The following is a 19,974-nucleotide window of genomic DNA, read 5'->3' as shown; positions in this document are numbered from 1 at the left end:
AATCCTTGAAGCTAAATGATGGTGGAAGGATGCCAACTCCCATGGGGTTGCACCCCTCCAACAGCAGCAAGAAGAAGGCAAGATCGCTGGCACCACCACGAGTGCAAGCTCTCTGGCGTTGAAGTCGCCGGACGGGACGGCCTTGACGCGGATCCCTCTAGAGAACACTGGCGCACCCCATCTGGAGGCCCGGAAGGCGGAAGGGCGCGATAGTCGCAAGAGGAGCGAGGCATGTCTACTGCCTCGGAGATCGACCCCTTTTTAAAGGCAGATCTCCCCCACTCGCGCCCCTGAAGCGTCACGGTCAAAGTCTCCCCCAACGAGTGCCAAGGATCCCACCTTATGACACGGAGGCCAGGCCCCACATGTCATACAGACTGACCCGAAGAAGGAGCGTGCAACCGCCCCGCGGTTACGCGCCCCTTCATTTTCGGGGCAACCAGCGGTCAGGAAGGCGAACCGCCGTGCAAGGGGCATGCAACCACCCCGCGGTTAAGCACCCCTTCATCTTCACCGTAACCAGCGGTCAAAGAGGTGAACCGCCGCGCAAGAAGCGTACAATCGTCGCATGGTTGTGCGCCCCCTCAGCTTCGCTGCAACCGGCGGTCCAACTCGGGGGCCCAGGCCCACATGTCATGCAACCGGCGTGCCGGTTACCGAGTGCGGAAAAAACCACACCGCCGCTTGCGCCAATGCCACGTCTTCTCGGGGCCGTCACGGGAATCTGAAAAGGTAGATTTTTCAGAACCAGTGCAGTGACTCGAGGCACCCCTGCGCATGGCCCAACAGTGACATTAAGTACGATGGTCACGGGCCAGTCAGCCGTGGGAGTAGGCATAGCAGTTGGCATGGCCATAGGCGGGCCGGCAGTAATTGCAGCAATAGGCGCGCAGGAGCAGCGGTCCAACCGCCAATCAGACTCTGGTCCCACCTGCAGGATCGCATCCTCCCCTGAGGCGGGCCCGAGGGCCATTGTCGGTACCCTGAATCAGGGGTACCCTCTTCTACGGTATGAAGGAACTGCACCCGTGCCACACCTCCAGGTCATACGGAGAGCGGCTCCCGACCCCACCACATGGGCAGGACTAGGGGCACCACGTGGCAAAGAAAGATAATACATCCCGAGGTGCATCGATGGGTCCGGACCTCCAAGGAACACCGGACCCCTGTACGAACGGGTCCGGAGCTCCCAGGAGGGTATGCCGGGTCCCTCGAATAAGCTCCAGGCTCCCCCTAGTAAGGTCCGGGTCTTGGCAAGGTCCCGGGATGAGGAGGACCCTGGCATGGGTAGGGGTTCGGTGCCGGCACGTGTCCAGGCCTTGCCCTACACTTCCCGCTCAGGCGGAGGCCCGCTACTGCCGTGTGGCGTATGGCCCGTGATATAAGCCAGCAGGCCGAGCCTGATGCAAGGTCCATACAGCCATGCAGCCTTTGCATTTATTGCGGAGAGGACGCGCCGTCTGCCACCACGCTGACGGACGACGTGACCTCTCAGCATTTAATGTGCCCCGTCCCATCTGTTGGCAGACGGTGTCAGACCCATCCAGCAGACGACACGTCTGATCAGTCTACTGGCAAACAGTATGCCCGTGCCGAGCGGCACGCTGTACTCATCTCCCCTTCTACAAGAAGCTTCCCCTGCACGCCGAGGATACGCAAATCTCGGGCGTCAGGGCACAAGAAGATTGTCTCAGCGACAGACATTAGTGGCTCCAAGCGCTATATTCTTTATATCCCTGGGCCCATATGTCGGGGCCCAGTGCCTTTGTGCATGCCCCCTTCAGCTATAAAAGGGGAGGCATGCGACGTTACACACACGCAATCTTAGATCACACCTTAGACTCGCAAGCTCATACAAGCTCACAAGCAATACATCTCACAGTGGAGTACGGTATTACGCTCCGGCGGCCCGAACCACTCTAAATCCTTGTGTGTTCTTGAGTTCTTCCTGTTCATTCCAACGATCAAGCAAAACGCCTAAGCCCCTCCTCATCTTAGGATTTAGGGCGGGTGCACTCCGCCACCCGGCCGGAGATTTACTCTCCGATAGGTTGGTTTCTACTTATACTTAGTAACTGCTAATAAAATTTTGGCCAACTTTAAAAGCAATGCTCAGATTTAGCCATCCTCTTTGGTAAGCCTTACACTTCACATGAGCTTCCACCTTTGACGAATTCATGCACATTATTCTCCACAACTTGTTGAGCAATGAATGTATGTGAGCTTACCCTTGTTATCTCACACCCCCACAGGTCAAGAACAGGTACCGCAGGATAAGGCGCATGGAGGATGATGTGATGATTCCATGAGAGGTCTAGGCCGTCGTCTCCCAGTCAACTTTGGGTAGCTGGATCGTTGTCTCCTTATGATGTAGTTATTTATTTATTTTGCACAGAACTCCTATTATATAGTAAAGATGTGACATTTGCTTCTGTACCATGATTCATCATATGTGTGAGACTTGGTCCCAGCACAGTTGGTGATTATTTCGTGCCCGGGTTTTGGACCCCTAAAATCCGGGTGTGGCAGGTAACATCACACCAAGGAAGATTGACGGACGTTACGAGGTCATTTATGGGGAACACAGGACGCTTGACCGTCGTGAACCTCCACCATAGACAGGCGTTACGATGATGACGACGACGACGGACATGGATGCCGCAACGACAAGGGAGGCTGGAGGTCCAGAATGTTCCGGAGCTTTTCACGCGCCCCCACCATGGACCGGGATCATGTGATCGGTCCGAGTCGTGCCATAGGCGCCGGAAGGACATCTCTTCTACATCTAGGGGACGCCGACGACCTCTCGCTGCCCCGTCTCGCACCCTGACTGCGCCAACTCCATCACAAGGAAACAACCTCGACACCAACGTTAGGTATGAGCCTATAGGGGTTGTGGTGTCTGTAGGCTATGGGGGAGCAGGGGGCGCAGCCATGAACGCAACTACCAGCGCCGCATTGGCCACGCATAGCGCTCGCCTACCAGATCACCACCACTACAGAACGAATCGGCTGCTACACTGCACTACGATTCCAGGTGCCTCCCCATTGACAATCATGACGATGACAACCGCTCCCCGAGCCCACTAGCGGCACCACGAGTCAACATACTCTGATGTAATCCCACCCCTGACCCCCTATAATGCGCAGGAGCTCTCCACCGTCTAGGGAGGACATGATGGTCATGATTGCCCAACCAGTCCCAGTCAGGCCTAGTTTGGGTAATCTAGTAATGAAAGGGATTGAAGTGGATTGAGATGTATTATGAGAGTTTTTGATCTATTAGGGATTTATACACTCTCCAATCCCTCCAAACCACTTCATTAATAGAGTACCCAAACTAGTCCTCATGGATCATGAGATGAGCTTGGCATCTCTAGCAGACGCACCAACCTCCACGCTCGCCACAAATGTCCATTTCAAGCCGGGTGTTTTCTTCATGCGTCACACAGGTGGGCATGTTGCCGCAACAGCACCTACGCCGTCTTCGGCCATGTGCTTCAAGCCCGGCCTGGTCTTCAGACGTCAACCATGGGGACCTAGGGGCGCCAGAACTCAATGTGGTTGCACTTCTCTGTGCCCAGCCATGACAGCGTCGACGTCGGATGAGGGTGGGGTCGGGATCTTCATCGCATCCATCTCTTGTAACACCTCAAAAATCTCATTTTGGGAATATAGTATAATTTTCCAAAGATTTTGAAACTAGAATATTTTTTAATAAGAATTCCAATAGTTTGAGATATAAACCCTAAAACTTTTAAATCTGGAATTCAATTCGGAAAATAAAACATAATCTGTTTGTTCAAGTGGAATATCCCCTCATGAACTATACAATTGAAAATACTTTTCAAAGTATGCAAGTAACTCTACACTATTTGAAACATCGGAAAAGAACGAAATAGAAGTATCGAAAAACGACGGCATAGGTTGTCTCTAGAATAAAAAGAGGACATTGAGCAACGGAAAAAGGCTATGACCTGGAAAGTGTAGTATTTTGAAAAAGTTTATTGTACATTGCTCCCTCTAATTGAAAGACAGATCTGCCATTTCGCTTCAAAAAAAAAAGATTGGTAGGTGGACACATGTCATGAATCAGAAGGCAACAGGGCTACCCTACAGCCGAGTGCATGATTTTTCTCCCATTAACAAACCTGGAACTAGCACGCTTGGCCGGTATATGAAATCGCCAATGCACTCTATTAACAGATAGCAGCGGATGACAAGGACGGTAAAAATCTGAAAATAGAGATCGAGCATCCCAAGGCCAAACAAAGGGTAGCAGCCAAATGACAATATTGCATGCAGTGAAACCTGACAGTCGCATAGCATAACCATGTACAGACCATTAAACACGGGAATTTAAGGACATTAAGGTGACGCTCCGGTACAGGTACAGTAAGTTCTTGCTACAGGGTGTTCCTAGGCCATATATGGCATAACAGAGGGTTCTCGATTAGTCATATGCTCTTCGTTTCGCAGGTGGGGACCTTGATCGATAAGCAGGAGATCTGCAGAATATACAATTGTGTTCTCATTAGATAACAAGAGAACCCCTAATAATAAGTAAAAATACTAAAAAGGAAGCAGTATGCTAAAAACTGCAGACTGAACAAAACAAAAAGATGAAATGGTTGCAACCAAGGAAGGTTACATGGCGCATGACGTAGTTTCTGGGAAAAATATTCCATAGGACAATGTTTGCTCAAAGAAATCTTGAGCTTGAATTCAAATAAACTATAAACCATGATTGAAGTAGGTAACAAACTAGGAAATCACACAGATATACCAAACAAAAATTGAGTGCAGCCACCAACCACTTAACTTCATGGTACAAGTACAATAGACTACCAAGATGTCCTATCATTATTCAACGTGAAGAGGGCTCCAGGAGCCCTGCTACAGCATATGGCACGGACATCAGGACAAGCATGCACACCAATGAAAACAATTCAATGGCATTACCTCCGATAGCGATCACGAACAGGACCAGGACCGTCATATGAACCATATACAGGACTTGCTGGGCGACCATAGTCTGGACTAGGACGTGACCGGTACACTGGGCTATCACCCCGCCTACCATAGCCACCACCTCTTCTTGGGCTGCCGTACCTATCACTCACTTCACTATCATCCCTGAAGGCGTACTCGACAGAAATCACCCTGTCCAAAAGGGTGCTGCAGAAGGATTGAACACATTAGCACCATTATTACATACGAGCAGTGCCAACGAACAAGAAAAATTCTACCAACTGTGTAAAGAGGCATACACCAAAGCTAATGATATGAATTTAGTGTCTACAATTAAATTAAATGGTATAAATGTAGGGAACTTTACATAGAAACTGAATGTCAAGTTCTCAACAGGTATCATCACAGAAAACTCACAAACTTTAACAGTTACTATAACATCTAAAAGCTTTCCTTCATTAATTACAGCAAAACAAGAACATTTAGAAATTCTAAACCCCAAATATTGAGTACCTGAACCTCACTCAGTGTAGCTCAAATTTTGCTCGTTTGATGAACTTGCTAATGTGAAAACAACTACATAGAAAGAAGTTTCCAGGGAAGGAGGCTTACGTAGCATGAGTAGCTTCAAGAGCCTTTCTTGCTTCTTCCATAGTTTCAAACTGAACAAAAGCAAAGTTCTTCCTTATCCGAACACTTGATATGTTCCCAAATGGTGTGAAGTGCCTTTCGATGTCACTGACTCTTGTGTTCATTGGATCAAAGTTAATGACAAACAGTGTCCTAGTTGGCTTAGTATTTGCTTCTGGTTTGTTGCCATCACGTCTACCAGCTTGCTCACCCTACATTAAATAATATCACAAAATATATCAGAATGGCACCACTTCCTACAAGAGAATGGTTTCCATTACTTCAAGAAATGGATTATATATCAAACTACAGTTATTGCATTAAAGAAGAAAAGAAACTAATATAAGTCGACGACACGGAATGGTAGTTAATAGAAAAAAAAGATTATTCTGATTTTCTTGTTCCTTAAAATTATTTGATCTATCTCCTATATAAGTGAACTTACCACAGCATGATAACACACAAACATTGGCTAATCAAAGCCAGCTTTACCACTAGGGGTAAGGGTAGAGAGTTCAAGATAAAGGAATTACCCGTGACCACTCTACTGAAAGCCTGCGTCTGCCAGGGCCAAATGGATAACCATCAAGAGCCCGTATAGCATCATTGCCATCACGTTCATCCTCAAAGTAGACAAAAGCATAGCCTACAGATGTAAACGTGCAAGTCAGAACGATGAAAATTAATAACAAATGTCTAAACAATCACGAGAATAGTTGCACCTCTGTTTTTACAATTAACAACTCAACACATGAGTATACCCAAGCCTAAAATAATCAGAAATGTACTGCACCTGCATAGTTCTGATGGTATGAAGAGCACTAGAGTGGTAGATTCCATTCATGATAAGACCTAAGCATGGTGTTGAACAACTTATATCCAAAGTAAGAAAGAATGACCGGAGACATTGGACATGCTTCGCCATAAATAGAACTCTTGCTTATCAATGTAGTACACATAGCATGTTGTCATGTTGGTGATACTTCTAGTCGTGGCATGGTAAGGCATGATGGTACTGATGGCACGATCCCGCTAAACATGCTCGAGCAGCAGTAACAGTTTGCATCAGGGCACATGAACAGATGGTTTCAAGTGAAGGAAATGATGGCCAGGTTATTGAATGGAAGGAGTTGAAGAGCCCTGGGGAAGCTATGTTTTGCCCTGGTAGTTCCTGCGCCAGAGTAAAGATTTAAACATCTGTGCCTGCAACTGCAGTTACATCGCATGGAGCAGCACAACAACCGCAAAGTATCAGAGTATCTTACTCCACCACCTTTTTTTTCTTCAATTCGTTGAAATTTAAACATGAAGATATACCAAGTGGCTAGGTACACAATAAGATGAGATCGAATCTAAAACCGGCCGAAGACGAAGATAAACAAGGGGGTGGGCAAAAGGAGGGAATGCAAGGGCAGGCAGACCTGACTTGATGTCGATGCGCTCGACCCTGCCGTAGCGGTAGAAGAGGCGGTCGAGCTCCGAGTGGCGGGTGTCATAGTCCAGGTTCCCCACGAAGACCGGCCTCATCTTGGCTGCCGGCGAGTTGGCGACAAACAAATCCCCGCAGAAAACCCTACGAACAAACCAAACGGTGAGCGGACCGGTCCCTGGGCTGGGGTTTCGCCGAGCAACGAATGATCCACGATGGGGAAATAAGAGATCATGTATAGGAGGAGCAGGAGAGAGGAATACCTCCGGTGTCGTCGCGTCGCGTCCCGCGGACGAGTGGAGAGGAAAAGAGGCGGCGACCTAGGGTTGCGGTGCTTCTCTTCTCTCCTGCGGCTCGGCTATGAACTGGACTACTTTTACCTTTGAGCCTACATGATTTCCAACCACCTGTGGCCCAGCTAGGCCTGCGTCAAAATGGCCTCGGATGGGCTGCACACTCATAGTTGATTTCACCTTGCTCGTTGCACAGTGGCAGACGCTGGTGTGTTGGCGATGATGGCAAACCTGAATAACCGATAGATTTTAACCGAAGATGTATATAGAATGAATTTTTTATCCATGGATATGTGTTGGTGTCTTTTTGTCACCAAACACTATAATAAATCGTCTGGCGGTACTTGGCACCTTTATATGATATAGGGTCAAATAAAGTGGTTATCCTAAATGTGGGGCAACACATCTATGATGATCACCACTTATTTGAGACCAAACAGCAACGAACCCTAGGACCTTCTCGTGATGAGCAATACCTTGGGTTCGGCTCCGCGAGGTGAACAGTGGTGGCGGTCTGCGACGGGTCGCGAGGTCGCCTGGCAGTGCTCACTGCGGGGGCGCGGACGGTCCGCGCCTCTGGGCCGGACGGTCCGCAACCTGGCGGCAGAAGCGGCGCCTTCTCTGCGCGCAGTCCGGACGGTCCGAGCTCTGGGCCGGATGGTCCGCGATTGCGCAGGGTCATCTTCTTCTCCTCGTATGACCTAGATCTCGTCCCATGGGGGAGAGACCTTAGGGTGCTCCGGGTCAGCAGGTCACCTGGGGCATCTCCAGATGACGTAGAGTCGCCTAAAAATTAAGAGATCAATTCGAGGAAGAGATCTTGATTGAAGTAGACGAAGTAGATCTTGTCCCTCAGGAGGGGTAAAGATCATAGGGTTGTCCTGGGGTCGGCAGGCCACCCCAGGACAGATCTAGACGACGTAGAGTCGAATAGGGGTGGGGTGGATATGCGCAATGCTACAACTAGAACTACGCTACATCTACTCCTAGAATAAGAAAAGTAAATAAAGTAACTGGTTCGATTGAAATGTGTTCATGTGTTCTCAATCGGTCGTACCCCTTTATATTTATAGAGAAGGAGGTCTAGACCTTTTCCTAATAGATAGCCAACAACTCTCACGTGATTAGATGGATAACCACGCACGAGATAAGGATAAACACCCGAGTTAATCTAATCTCGGGGCACGTGGACTGTCCGGGCCCAAGGGCCGGACCGTCCGCTCAATTTGGATCTCAACATATGCCCCCCTGCCTTTTGGTGGAGCTTGGCGAACTAAAAGCACTAGCGAAAACCTCGGAAACAATTGACTTCATGAGCTACTTTGTTCCCGAAGTAAGGACTCAGCTCGATGCAAGTCATCGGCTCTTGCGATCACATAATATAAATACTTTATGAAACTTTAATGCACAGAGGCCATTTCGGATTGCATCCTCTTCGGCCATGTCTACCTGATCAACCTATTAATAGGCAAAAACTTGTGGTGCCCCTTAGCCCAAATAAGCAACCGTATTGGGCCAGTAATATGAATTCATCGACGTACCACCCCACACATGAGTAGGACAACACATCGGCGATGGATAGATCGGGACGCACCATGCTATCCCTGGAGGAGGATGACTAGGCGATCTTAGCTGTGCTACCTTTTTGGGTCGTTTTAGTCGACTTTTGCTTTCGCACAAATCACCCTTCTGACTTCGTTGGTTTTATTGGCCGGTTGTGTGGAACGGCCTTCTTCATATATTTGGCAAGCAACTGATCAAAAGTAGGGCCGACTCTACTGAGTCGTCCAGACGTCTTACAATGTTTTGCTTCCTAACACTTGTTTTGGAACGTTGTGGTCCGATGGTCTGAGGTTGCTGCTTCTGACCTTCTGCAGACCGTCCGACCATCATAGCCGGACTGTCCGAGCCTGTCTCGGACGGTCCGATCTTAGTACCTGGACCATCCGGCGTACGCAGGACAAGCGACCATGATCGGGTGTCCGATCGTGCTTGCCCCCCGAGCGTCCATCCTACCCTTTAGATGGGGACATAAACTTAGCGCAATGATTAGAAAATATTCATCGGTCGTACCAGACACTGAGAGAAAAAATGTATATTGAACTATAAAGCTTGCTCCCATGGACGAACATAATAATAGCCAACTCAATTATGCATAAGTTCGAGTATTGGTTGTACTAAAAATGAATCTTTTTACTTGAAATTATTCGGCAATATTGATTATGCAGTTTGCAATTAAACAATAACCGAATAGTGATAAGCAAATATTATAAGCATGTTCATCTCATGAATAAACATGACCGATGCAAATTGTAGCAAGAACCATTACTACCAACAACTGAAATACTTCGGCTTTATGTAAGCATCGGCATATCACAACTATCCATATGCATAATAATTTGGTTGCACTCCTCCATAATATAAAGACGCATATAGAGCAAAATGATGCCATAAAGGATAACCGAACATACCTTGGGACGACGTATATGGCATAGCTGAAGAATATGGACGATGCAATGACCAATAGCTTTGTTGAGCTGGGGCAAACCTTTCACCCAAACTTCTTGTATTTGCTTTCTTTCTTGTGTTTGCCTTTGCTCCACTTCTTCCAAAAGCATCATCCTTACCTGGATCTTGAGAACTCCCATTAGATGCCCACGTCATGCCTCCCATCTCCAGCTCTTGTGCATTGAGTTTTTCTAGCCTCTTGTGCCAGATTGATAATCCGAGTGGGCTTCTCGGTTGTTTGGGCATATTGGGCTTCTTAAGTTCAGATTTAGTACCTGGACTATCGCTAGCTAATTTCTCTATTGTTTGGGTACTGCTAGTCAAAGTATCTAATACTTCCTCCGGCTCTATAATGCATGAATTCAGATCTGAACCTTTGGCTTTTCTATTATCCTTCTTTGCTACATAAATTTGCTTGACCATTCGATCCTTATTTTGAGCTCTAGACCGATTCTTATAAATGAAACGGTCTTTGTTGTATGATCGTTCCTCAAAATCAGAATTGAAATGAGATGAATATTTTATGTTATGTGGTCTAAAATATGAAGAAGAATAAGCATTTGAATCATACCAGCCCCAAGATGGATAAGGATGAAAGTACGAAGGAGCTGAACCATATTGCATTGGTATTGGTAGCCCAAAAGGAGGATATGTTGCTGATGCATGAAACTCTTCTCCTCCCCAATCTTGATTTCTAGATTTACGCTTTGGAAGTGATTTTGATGGCTTCAAAGGTGCTCTAGATGGCTTAGCAACGCCAGTTTGATCAACGTCCTTTGCCTTAATTTGCTCATGATATTTAGCCAGAAGTTGCTCAAAAGTAACCTTCAGCCTCTTACCCTTTTGTTTATCATGACCTTCACCTCCAAAACATTTACATTTAGGCATACTTGGTGCACCATACCCCATGGCGCATCCGGTCTTATTAGCCTTTCTTTTGTCCGGAGCAAGGTTTTAAATCTCCCGCTATAGTTGCCGCTATCTCCCGCTATAGCTGTTTTGAGGGGAAATCGCTATTTGCTTTCATGCACAATTTAGCCGTTATCTCCCGCTATAGCCCTATTTAGCCCGCTATTAGCTGTTTGAGGAGACCAAGCGCTAAATGCCATATCCCGCTATTTAAAACACTGGTCCGGAGCCTTTCGAGTAACCACCTCATGTGTTAGATGTGGCGCACGAGGGTCACCAATGATAATATTTTTTCCTTTGCCTTTATCGGCCGAATATGGCCGAATCAAGACTTTCTTGTCTACGGTCCTAATGTGTCGACACGGACAGATCATCTATCAATCTTCATTTTTTGAAATCACAATCGGCCTTCATCTACACCCGATTGTATTTGTCGACGTAAGATATTACAATCATTGGTATTATGAAGAAAGGAACCATGCCATTTACAATATACACATGTTTTCAATTCCTCTAGCGGAGGAATTGTGTGCGACAATTTAATGTTGCCATTCTTAAAAAGTTCATCAAATATTTTATCACACTTAACAACATTTAATGTGAACTTAGCTTTCCCTTTTTGTGCTGAATGCAGGGGAGAGCGAGCAGCAGATTTGGCCTTAGCAGGCCAAACAAGCTCAACGACCTGTATTTTTTCTGGCTTTGCAGGGGCCGAAAGGCATTCGGCCTCATTCGCGGGTGATGGCATGCTGCAAGTGTGGTGGGGCATGAAGATTGTGCCTGACGCGAAGTGTCCTATCCCATTTATGTACACCCGGACAGTCCGATCTTGGTGATCGGATGGTCCGTAGAGGGACCAGACGGTCTGGTATTGTATCCGGACCGTCCGGTTGTGCAGGGCTTTGCATGTGAGGCTTGTGGTAGACTCGGTGCAACTCTGGACTATTCGACGTAAGGTGTCGGACAGTCCGTTGGAGGGCCGGACGGTCCATGATCGTGTGCGGACTGTCCGGCCGTGCCTAGAGTCGATCTACCATGCAGTAAGGCTGGTGACAGTATTTTCCCCAAATATGAGTTCATCGACATACCATAATATGGTTGGGACTGAGAAGCCCCATTTGTCGCCGATGTTTTTGACGCAGTTATTTTAGTGTCCAATTTATGTGGCAAAAAATCAGGTGTATGAGTATTTTCTAATGCATGCGTCATATTCTCTATATCCTCCATTATAATTTTAATCTGATTATCAAAAGAAATTTTAACAGATTGAATATCGGCTAATGGCGTGGTGTTACTTACCATGGGGAGTTGATGCAGCAAGGCTGACAGTGAATCGTACTTTACTTCCCTCTTCTTGACGACCTTCTGGTGGTGATCTACCTTGAAGTGCGAGACGAACCACTTTTTCGCCACCTTGCTTATATGAGCCTGTTGTCGTTGGAATTCCTCGTCCAGCCTTTTCATGTGGTCTTCTAATTTCTCATCCTCATCGACCGGCGAGTTAGTCAGCCTTGTGTTAATGTCTAGGACGACATTGTTGTGATCTTTGGTATTGGCCATTGCGACCGATCTGATAGGTCTGATTTAATAGATCTGATCTAATGGATCAAATTTGATAGATCTGATTTTTCGTTCCCCAGCGGAGTCGCCAAAAGTATGTTGGTGCCTTTTTGGTCACCAAACACTATAATGAATCGCCTGGCTGTACTTGGCACCTTTAGATGATGTAGGGTCAAATAAAGTGGTTATCCTAAATGTGGGGCAACACCTCTATGATGATCACCACCTATTTGGGACCAAACAACAACGAACCCTTGGACCTTCTCGTGATGAGCAATACCTTGGGTTCGGCTCCGCGAGGTGAACAGTGGTGGCGGTCTGCGACGGGTCGCGAGGTCGCCTGGCAGTGCTCGCTACGGGGGCGCGGACGGTCCGCGCCTCTGGGCCGGACGGTCCGCAACCTGGCGACAGAAGCGACGCCTTCACTACGCGCAGTCCGGACGGTCCGAGCTTTGGGCCGGACGGTCTGTGATGGCGCAGGGTCGTCTTCTTCTCCTCGTATGACCTAGATCTCTTCCGCTGGGGGAGAGACCTTAGGGTGCTCCGGGTCAGCAGGTCACCCGTGGCGTCTCCAGATGACGTAGAGTCGCCTAGAAATTAAGAGATCAATTCGAGGAAGAGATCTTGATTGAAGTAGACGAAGTAGATCTTGCCCCTTAGGAGGGGTAAAGATCATAGGGTTGTCCTGGGGTCGGCAGGCCAGCCTAGGACAGATCTAGACGACGTAGAGTCGAATAGGGGTGGATGTGGATATGCGGAATGCTACAACTAGAACTACGCTACATCTACTCCTAGGATAGGAAAAGTAAATAAAGTAATTTGTTCGATTGGAATGTGTTCGTGTGTTCTCAATCGACCGTATCCCTTTATATTTATAGGGGAGGAGGTCTAGACCTTTTCCTAAGAGATAGCCAACAACTCCCACGTGATTAGAGTGATAACCACACACGAGATAAGGATAAACACCCGAGTTAATCTAATCTCGGGGCACGCGGACTGTCCGGGCCCAAGGGCCGGACCGTCCGCTCAATTTGGATCTCAACAATATGTTATTGAGAAAAAATATCTATTGGTTGGGTACATAGATGTTGGTCATTGTTTTTAATTTCTGAAAGAAGTAAAAAATAAGGCAACACAAATAAAGAGATGTATCACTTCATCCTTTTATTAATCACTAGGTGAGTGCCCGTGCGTTGTAACGGGAACATATAATACTACAATAACTTATATATAAAATATGTGTTATACTGTTATGAGGAAAGGTTTTATATTCCATTTGTGATCCTGGTCATACATAATTTTTGTTATTTTAATCTAGTTATTTCACCACTACATTGCAATCATCAGTATCATGCAGACTTCGATATATGTCATGGTCTCATCATTGAACAGCACGTCTCACACCTACCGGAAAAAATTCTCTCGTACATCGTCAGTCATCAGGCATGCACCACCATACGCACTTGCTTAAACAAAAAGGCAAGTGTGTGTGTGTTTGCGAAGAGAATTAAAGGCAGGCCAGCACAAAAGCTACCCCGACTGTGGCAAGGATGATGAGCTGGTCATTGTTGTCGGTCCTCCTCTGTGTCACCTCCGGCGTCGAGATGATGTCACAACCCTTGATATAGTAGTCGTCGAAAATGACTCACAAGTCAGATCCATGGAAAAAAATATTACGGATAATAAATGTCACGCATGCAAAAAAAAGAAATTTTAGTTGAAAACATTAATCAAACAAAAGAATTGCATGCAAGGCTCTTTTTTAAATACTACTCTCTCCATCCAAAAATATAAATTCAAGAATCTCGGTGATACTTATCTACTATCACGCATTGTGCAGGGGTAGCAGTTGGCATGAGGAGAGATGTAGTAGATGTTTTTCCTGTCATAAATATAAACATAAACACACATGTGGTGTAGTGGTAGCTACCTGGAATGGCAGGCTACCCTTACAGCCTTAATAAGTAGTAGAGATTCATAGGAAGATTACTAAAAGGAAGAAGGTGTAAAAGATAAAAAAAATGTCACATCATGGACACTTAATGAAATGATTCATTTTCATGCATTTGATTCTATTCTTCATTATCAGAAATGATTACATTTGTATCTTTGGTTTTACAAACAGGCAACACAAACATAGGGCAAAATAACTTCGAAGGTTGAGCTGGTCAATTCTTCCTCGCACCAAAAGTCTCCCTCGTGCATGGCACTGTGCTCCTGTTTATAGTGGTGAGGTACAACTTCATTTGAAATTACAAACATGCCCACAAATCATATACATATGAACTATAAATCATGTAAGGGTAATGATGTCCTTTCCTCCCTCATGTCATGCCAACCACTCTTCTAGATTCGTGCGTTGATACCTCAAAGTTGAAGCTTCTTCTTCCATTCGTTCCTTAGATTCGTCCCTCCCTCGCGCGCCGCTGCAGACGAAGGTTAGCTTCACTATATCTTGTTAACACCCAAAACATGTTTGACCGATAACACAATGCTTCTACGACCTTCGGCAATAGAGGCCCCCAACAGTAGCCCCTCGTGGAATCAGTTCATTTTTTATAACGAGCTCAGAAAAACATCTACCCTTCCTGAACTCGTTATTGAAAAGGACGAACACCGGAAAACTTCGAAACGGGGTGTTATGCTTTTCGTTCCACAAGACAGTGGGGAAGAGCACCACGATTCCTCGACTTCTACGCTGACTCGTGTATATAAGTCAGCCCGCCCAGTGCGGTTCACTCAGCATTTACTGCTTTGCACCAACCTTCTAACGCCCGCTTCACCGCCTCCAAAGCTTTTTTCTAGCGATCATTCTCCCATGAGCTTCGTGATTTGTGAATGGCCAGAATTCGCTCGCGCGGCAAGGTTGTTATCCCAACCTCAACTGAAGGCCGAGAGAGAGAGAGAGAAAGAAAGTTGCCTCTCATACTGCTCCTATTTCTAAGGTGATGAAGGCATCAACGGAGCCAAAACTAGGGGAAAGTCCCAAAGATGCAACAGGAAAAGCTTTTGGCGCTGAAAAAGAAGAGTACAAAGGCATCAATTCACTACTAGAGATATGCTTATTTAAGGCGCACATTTTAAGATGGATATCAGTGCATTTTATAGAAGCGTCGTTTATCATATGGTGATAAGTAATATAAGACGGTCTGTTTGAGATATGTCTTTAATAAAGAAGTATTTTGAGACAGTTACATCGTAAGAAATGTCTTATATTGATTTAAGACAAATTGTTATTGAAAAACGTCTTAAATATTATATATACCTTTTGAGTCATTAAGAATGCAAGAATTGTCTTAGATTCTGGTTAGTATATTAGACACTTCTGTATATGAAACCATCTCAAATAATGATATTATTAGAGTCGTCTAGACTATAAGAAATGTCTTAGATGTTAGTGGGTATACTAGATACTTCTAAATATAAACCGTCTTTATATGATATTTTTTGTAAAACGTACTATGAAAAAATGTAGTAAATAATGAATTCGGCTAGTATACTTTCTTAAAACTGCAATCCCTATGGGCTCGGCTCGTTTCCACCCCTACCTCCATAGCTGGACATGTGTTAGCGTCCATGATCTTACAAAAGGCCCTTTGTTCTTTGAGAAATCAACATGTTGTCCTCGCTGGGCATGGGTGCCCCTCAGCCTCGCCCCTCGCTGGATACCAAGGGGATTTGGTTTCCAAACTCACCATAGGTCGATCGCGCCTCCGTCTGTAACACCCCAGGTGTTTACCGTCTGCTCGACAACGAGTATGAATTTAAGCACGTAATATTAGTGGATAAAACAGATGCTAAATTTTAATCTTCGCCTATCGCGATTTTAATATCGCATTTGTTTCGTCTGTCGCGAGTTCGACATCATTTTTATTTTTATTTATCCGGGCTCTTCCTAAATTTTCATGATGTTCGAAACATAGTTGTTCCAAAAATCGGTGCGTCCGATGATTATTTAAAATTCATCGCTCGCGCAAATATGAATTTGGAAATTCAGCCCAGTTCTCCGATTTCATCTCAAACAAAATAATTAGAACTCAACAACAACGATTTTTGGTCCGAAATAAACCCGACCGAGTGCGCTGTCCTCAGCAAAGAAATCGATGGTGTTCGGAGGACAGATACATTTTCGTCTGATTTCAACTAAATCAACCCCCATCTCCATATCCAAAGCCGATGTTCTTTGGTTTGGTTTAATTGTTTTACACCCTGATCCAACTGCCCGGATAGTGAGCGGATTTTTGTTTGGTTTCAGATTAATTTAATACGATCAGAATTATCACGATAACGTTCAAATCTGAACCTTTAAAGATTTATCAGGTTTAAATCAAATCAAACCGTGTCACAGGTACCGTGGACCCATTTTATATATCGCTAAAATCTGAATTCACAAATATCTGCGGAATCTTCTTCTCCATCCCTATCTACCGCCGCCCCCTACCTCTAATTTTTCTCCAGCCGTCGCGCTCCTGATCCTTATCTCTGCGCGCGCTGCTTCTTCCATGTTCCTCTTCCTTTGCCACCCTCCTCCCTGGAGCTGAACTCCCTCGCGCCCACCGTGCTCTGGTCGGAGGAGGATTTGTTGTGTGCTCACCGGACCGCCACCCCCTCGCCGGCGTTCCTCCCTGCGTGCTCCCTCCCTTGCTCCTCCAGCTCCAGCGCCCGGTGTTTCTCCCTGGCGCTCGCCCAAGTCGCCGCCATCGAAGCTCCCTGCGCGCGCCCATCTTCCTCCCTCAGCTCGCCTTCCGGCAGCTCGCCGTCGAGCCGCCCTTTCCTCTGCTCGGACCTCGCCATGGAGCTTCCTCGTCAGCGCGCCCATCTCTCTCTCTTGCGATTCCCTGGTGCTTGCCCCTCCATGGCGCCGGATCCCCTGCAAGCTGCCGCGCCGTCGCCTTGCTGCTCGCCCCTGGCCCCTCTGCTCGGATCTCCTTCTATGGATGCGCGCGTGCCGCTTGGCCTCCCTGGTACTCGCTCTCCCTTAGGGCCAGTTTGGCAGCCTGCTTCCTCGCGTGGAATTCGCGTTTTTCCCTGTGCCGGTGGCCCACGCGGGATTTTTTCATGGGTACGACACTAGCATGTTTGGAAGGCAGACTCGCAGAGTTATTGGCCCGGTCTCGGCCCAAATCCCGCGTGGAAACATCCCCGGTCACCGGACGTCGGGTGGCTATCCCCGGTTCAACTTCTCTCGTCACGTGGAGTTATCCGAGCACACCGTCGCCTCTGTCATCACAGTGTCACCTCCGACATCGGTGTCACCTCGGGTCCACACGCTAGCAACTCCAGCTCCTCAGGTGAGGGCTGAGTGGCTGACCTCCGCTCGTATCACCCACTCAGGAGAGAGAATCGGACTTTGATCCACTCAAGAGCCTGGTCAATCCGATCCTTCTCCACGACTCTTCCTATCCCAGTTTTCGCCGTCACTGCTCGCTTCTCCAGCTCCCGCAGTCCGCACCCACAGGTCACCGTCGTCATCTCTCCATAGATCTCTCCACTTTCCAGTGACGGTGGAGCAGATAGCCGCTGTGGTTTTTTTTTGTGTGTGTGCTGGTAGTGGACCTGTACGGTTCTCTTGCAAACAACCACTCGGTAATTCTCTCATGAACCGTGGGATGACCAAACAGCCACCGGGTAATTATCAAGATGAGGTATTTTCTGATAGGGAAGTAAAGTGACAAGGAAATCTTCCCCTTTGGTATTTTTCACTGGGTTAATTACCCTTTAGCTTCCAAACTAGCCCTTAGTGCCCTGCCCCTTGTACGGCGCGCCTTCCACCCGCTTCCGTCCCAAGGCCATGGGGAAGTCCAGGCCGAAGGCTGAGCCTCCTAGACCTGTACCAGTGGTCGTACCCAAGCCGGAGCCAGAACCAGAGGCAGTTCCGGTGTCGGAGCCCGATGCCAACCCTGCGCCGCCACCGGAGGACACGATGGAGGTCGACGGGGCGGTGACGCTCCTGGACACGGGAGGGGCGGTGGAGGAGGACTTCGTGTTGCGCGAGATCGATGTGTACTTCAACCCCAAGCCGTTCGAAGACGACACCCAGCTGTACATTATGCAGTACTCCCTGAGGCCATGTTGGTGCCCATATGAGTTAAATGAGATATGTGAAGAGGTTCGTGTGAAGCCATTGAGTTCAGAAGTTGAAGTTGATTTGAGTATCAATACACAGAGTGAAAATTATGACCAAGAGGCACCTTTGAGGCTGACAAAACAGACACTATCATCATCCAAGGCAGTTGATGTTACTAATTACGCAGTTGGAGTTCTTAAAGGCAACTTGGTCCATTTGAATCTTATTGATGCAGTGGTGCAAATGTGACCATCAATGTCACATGTTATTTCTGGCCGAGCACATACTAGGCAGGCTTCACAACCCCGGGAAATGAATGGGGGAATAACAACCCATGTACAAGCTTCATCTCTTTCTTGTGTCTATTGATGAGTTATTATTCCTCTGTCAGTTAATTGTACATGGGTAGTTTTTTTCTATTATTTTTCTTCTCTTGACTGTTCCCTTGCTAAATTTGTGCCAATATTTGATGTGATTGCAGTGATGAGGGTGTTCACTGGGCAGTGCAAAATGGTCTCCATCTATCAAGAAGCACTGTGGTGTACTTCAAGCACAATGATATGGCTTCACTTGCAAGCACTTTGGAAAACTTACTCGTGGAAATAAACGTGCTGAAAAGATTAGACGCTACATTGTTGTAGAATCCATTTACCAGGTGCAGTGCTTTTGATTGTTTTGTGTTGATTTGTGCTATCTTTTTTATATGTCCTTATGAAAGTTTGGAAAATAAAATGTCCATTTAACCTGTGCAACCTAGGCTATTCATGAAACCTCTCTTACAGTCGTCATGGTTTGTGAACACAGAATTCTGGCCAAATTGCCCCCTTGGATGAGATTGTCAGGTTGAAGGAGAAATATCGATTTCGTGTTATTCTGGAGGAGAATCATTCTTTTGGGGTGCTTGGCAAGTCTGGGCGTGGCCTTGCTGAACATTATGGAGTTCCTATGAGTGTTTGGCCTCAGCTTTTCTTAATGTTTCACCATAATGCCCCACCTGTGGTGTCTGACCAGGGTACACTATTACCTAACTCCCAAACGAGGCCTAACTGTTTGGTGAAATGCTTGGGACAAAGTGGCCAGCAAGAATGGAGTCATGGAACATCGGCAGGAGGGGTGCGGCAACGGCAACCGATGTATCCCTTGGACAATCTGGTTTCGACATGATGCAAATCACAATGTTGTACACTGTATTCCACACTTGAACAGATTGTTTGGCTAATTACAAGATTATCTCAGTGTTTTGGTTTGGATTTAGAGTACACTTATGTATGAAATATTGATTGGTACTCATCTATATTATATTAATTATATTATTATTAAATATATGTGTGTATTTCTCTTTCAAATTATTATAATGTGGTATCTCAAATGAATATAAATTGAAGAATATATTGTTATTTAAGTCAATTTGTTTAAATCTTATTAAGACGGTTCTAAAAATGTTCAATATCGGTCTTCTAAATAAGACGATTTCCAAAATGTCCAATATCAGTCACCTAAATAAGACAGTTTTTATATTGCAAGCACTTATTAATATAGAACATTTTAGACAGTTTACTAAATAACTTGTGACTTAAAATGTTCATATACTCGATGGTTGTTTTGAA

The 19,974-nt window shown here is 46.4% G+C and overlaps 1 protein-coding gene and 1 long non-coding RNA gene across 2 annotated transcripts; one reads left to right on the top strand and one right to left on the bottom strand.

Moving 5' to 3' along the window:
* Positions 1-4,278: 4,278 nt before the first annotated feature.
* On the bottom strand, positions 4,279-7,353 carry LOC542693 (Serine/arginine-rich splicing factor RS31A). Its single transcript, NM_001320829.1, has 6 exons — positions 7,294-7,353; positions 7,023-7,174; positions 6,135-6,247; positions 5,584-5,813; positions 4,963-5,178; positions 4,279-4,508 (listed from the first exon to the last, which is right to left on the bottom strand). The coding sequence occupies exons 2-6, from the start codon at positions 7,126-7,128 to the stop codon at positions 4,454-4,456; spliced, it is 720 nt and encodes a 239-aa protein (NP_001307758.1). The 5' UTR covers positions 7,129-7,174; positions 7,294-7,353; the 3' UTR covers positions 4,279-4,453.
* Positions 7,354-18,252: 10,899 nt separating this feature from the next.
* LOC103646864 (uncharacterized) lies at positions 18,253-19,690 on the top strand. The gene is made up of 3 exons (XR_562491.4): positions 18,253-18,703; positions 18,849-19,022; positions 19,172-19,690. It is a non-coding gene; the product is annotated as an uncharacterized lncRNA (long non-coding RNA).
* Positions 19,691-19,974: the final 284 nt, after the last annotated feature.

The sequence above is a fragment of the Zea mays genome, chromosome 2 (genome assembly GCF_902167145.1).
Source record: "Zea mays cultivar B73 chromosome 2, Zm-B73-REFERENCE-NAM-5.0, whole genome shotgun sequence".
Taxonomy (NCBI): Eukaryota; Viridiplantae; Streptophyta; class Magnoliopsida; order Poales; family Poaceae; genus Zea; species Zea mays.
This window is presented reverse-complemented; position numbering and strand designations above follow the sequence as displayed.

Bases quoted from the DNA above. Each gene is read 5' to 3' on its own strand.
- LOC542693 (NM_001320829.1), bottom strand. From the start codon at position 7,128: ATGAGGCCGGTCTTCGTGGGGAACCTGGACTATGACACCCGCCACTCG. The intron at 6,248-7,022 runs GTCTGCCTGCCC...TTACATCTGTAG, and splicing joins GCGCATCGACATCAAGTCAG to GCTATGCTTTTGTCTACTTT. The intron at 4,509-4,962 runs GTAATGCCATTG...TATATTCTGCAG, and splicing joins GTTCGTGATCGCTATCGGAG to ATCTCCTGCTTATCGATCAA.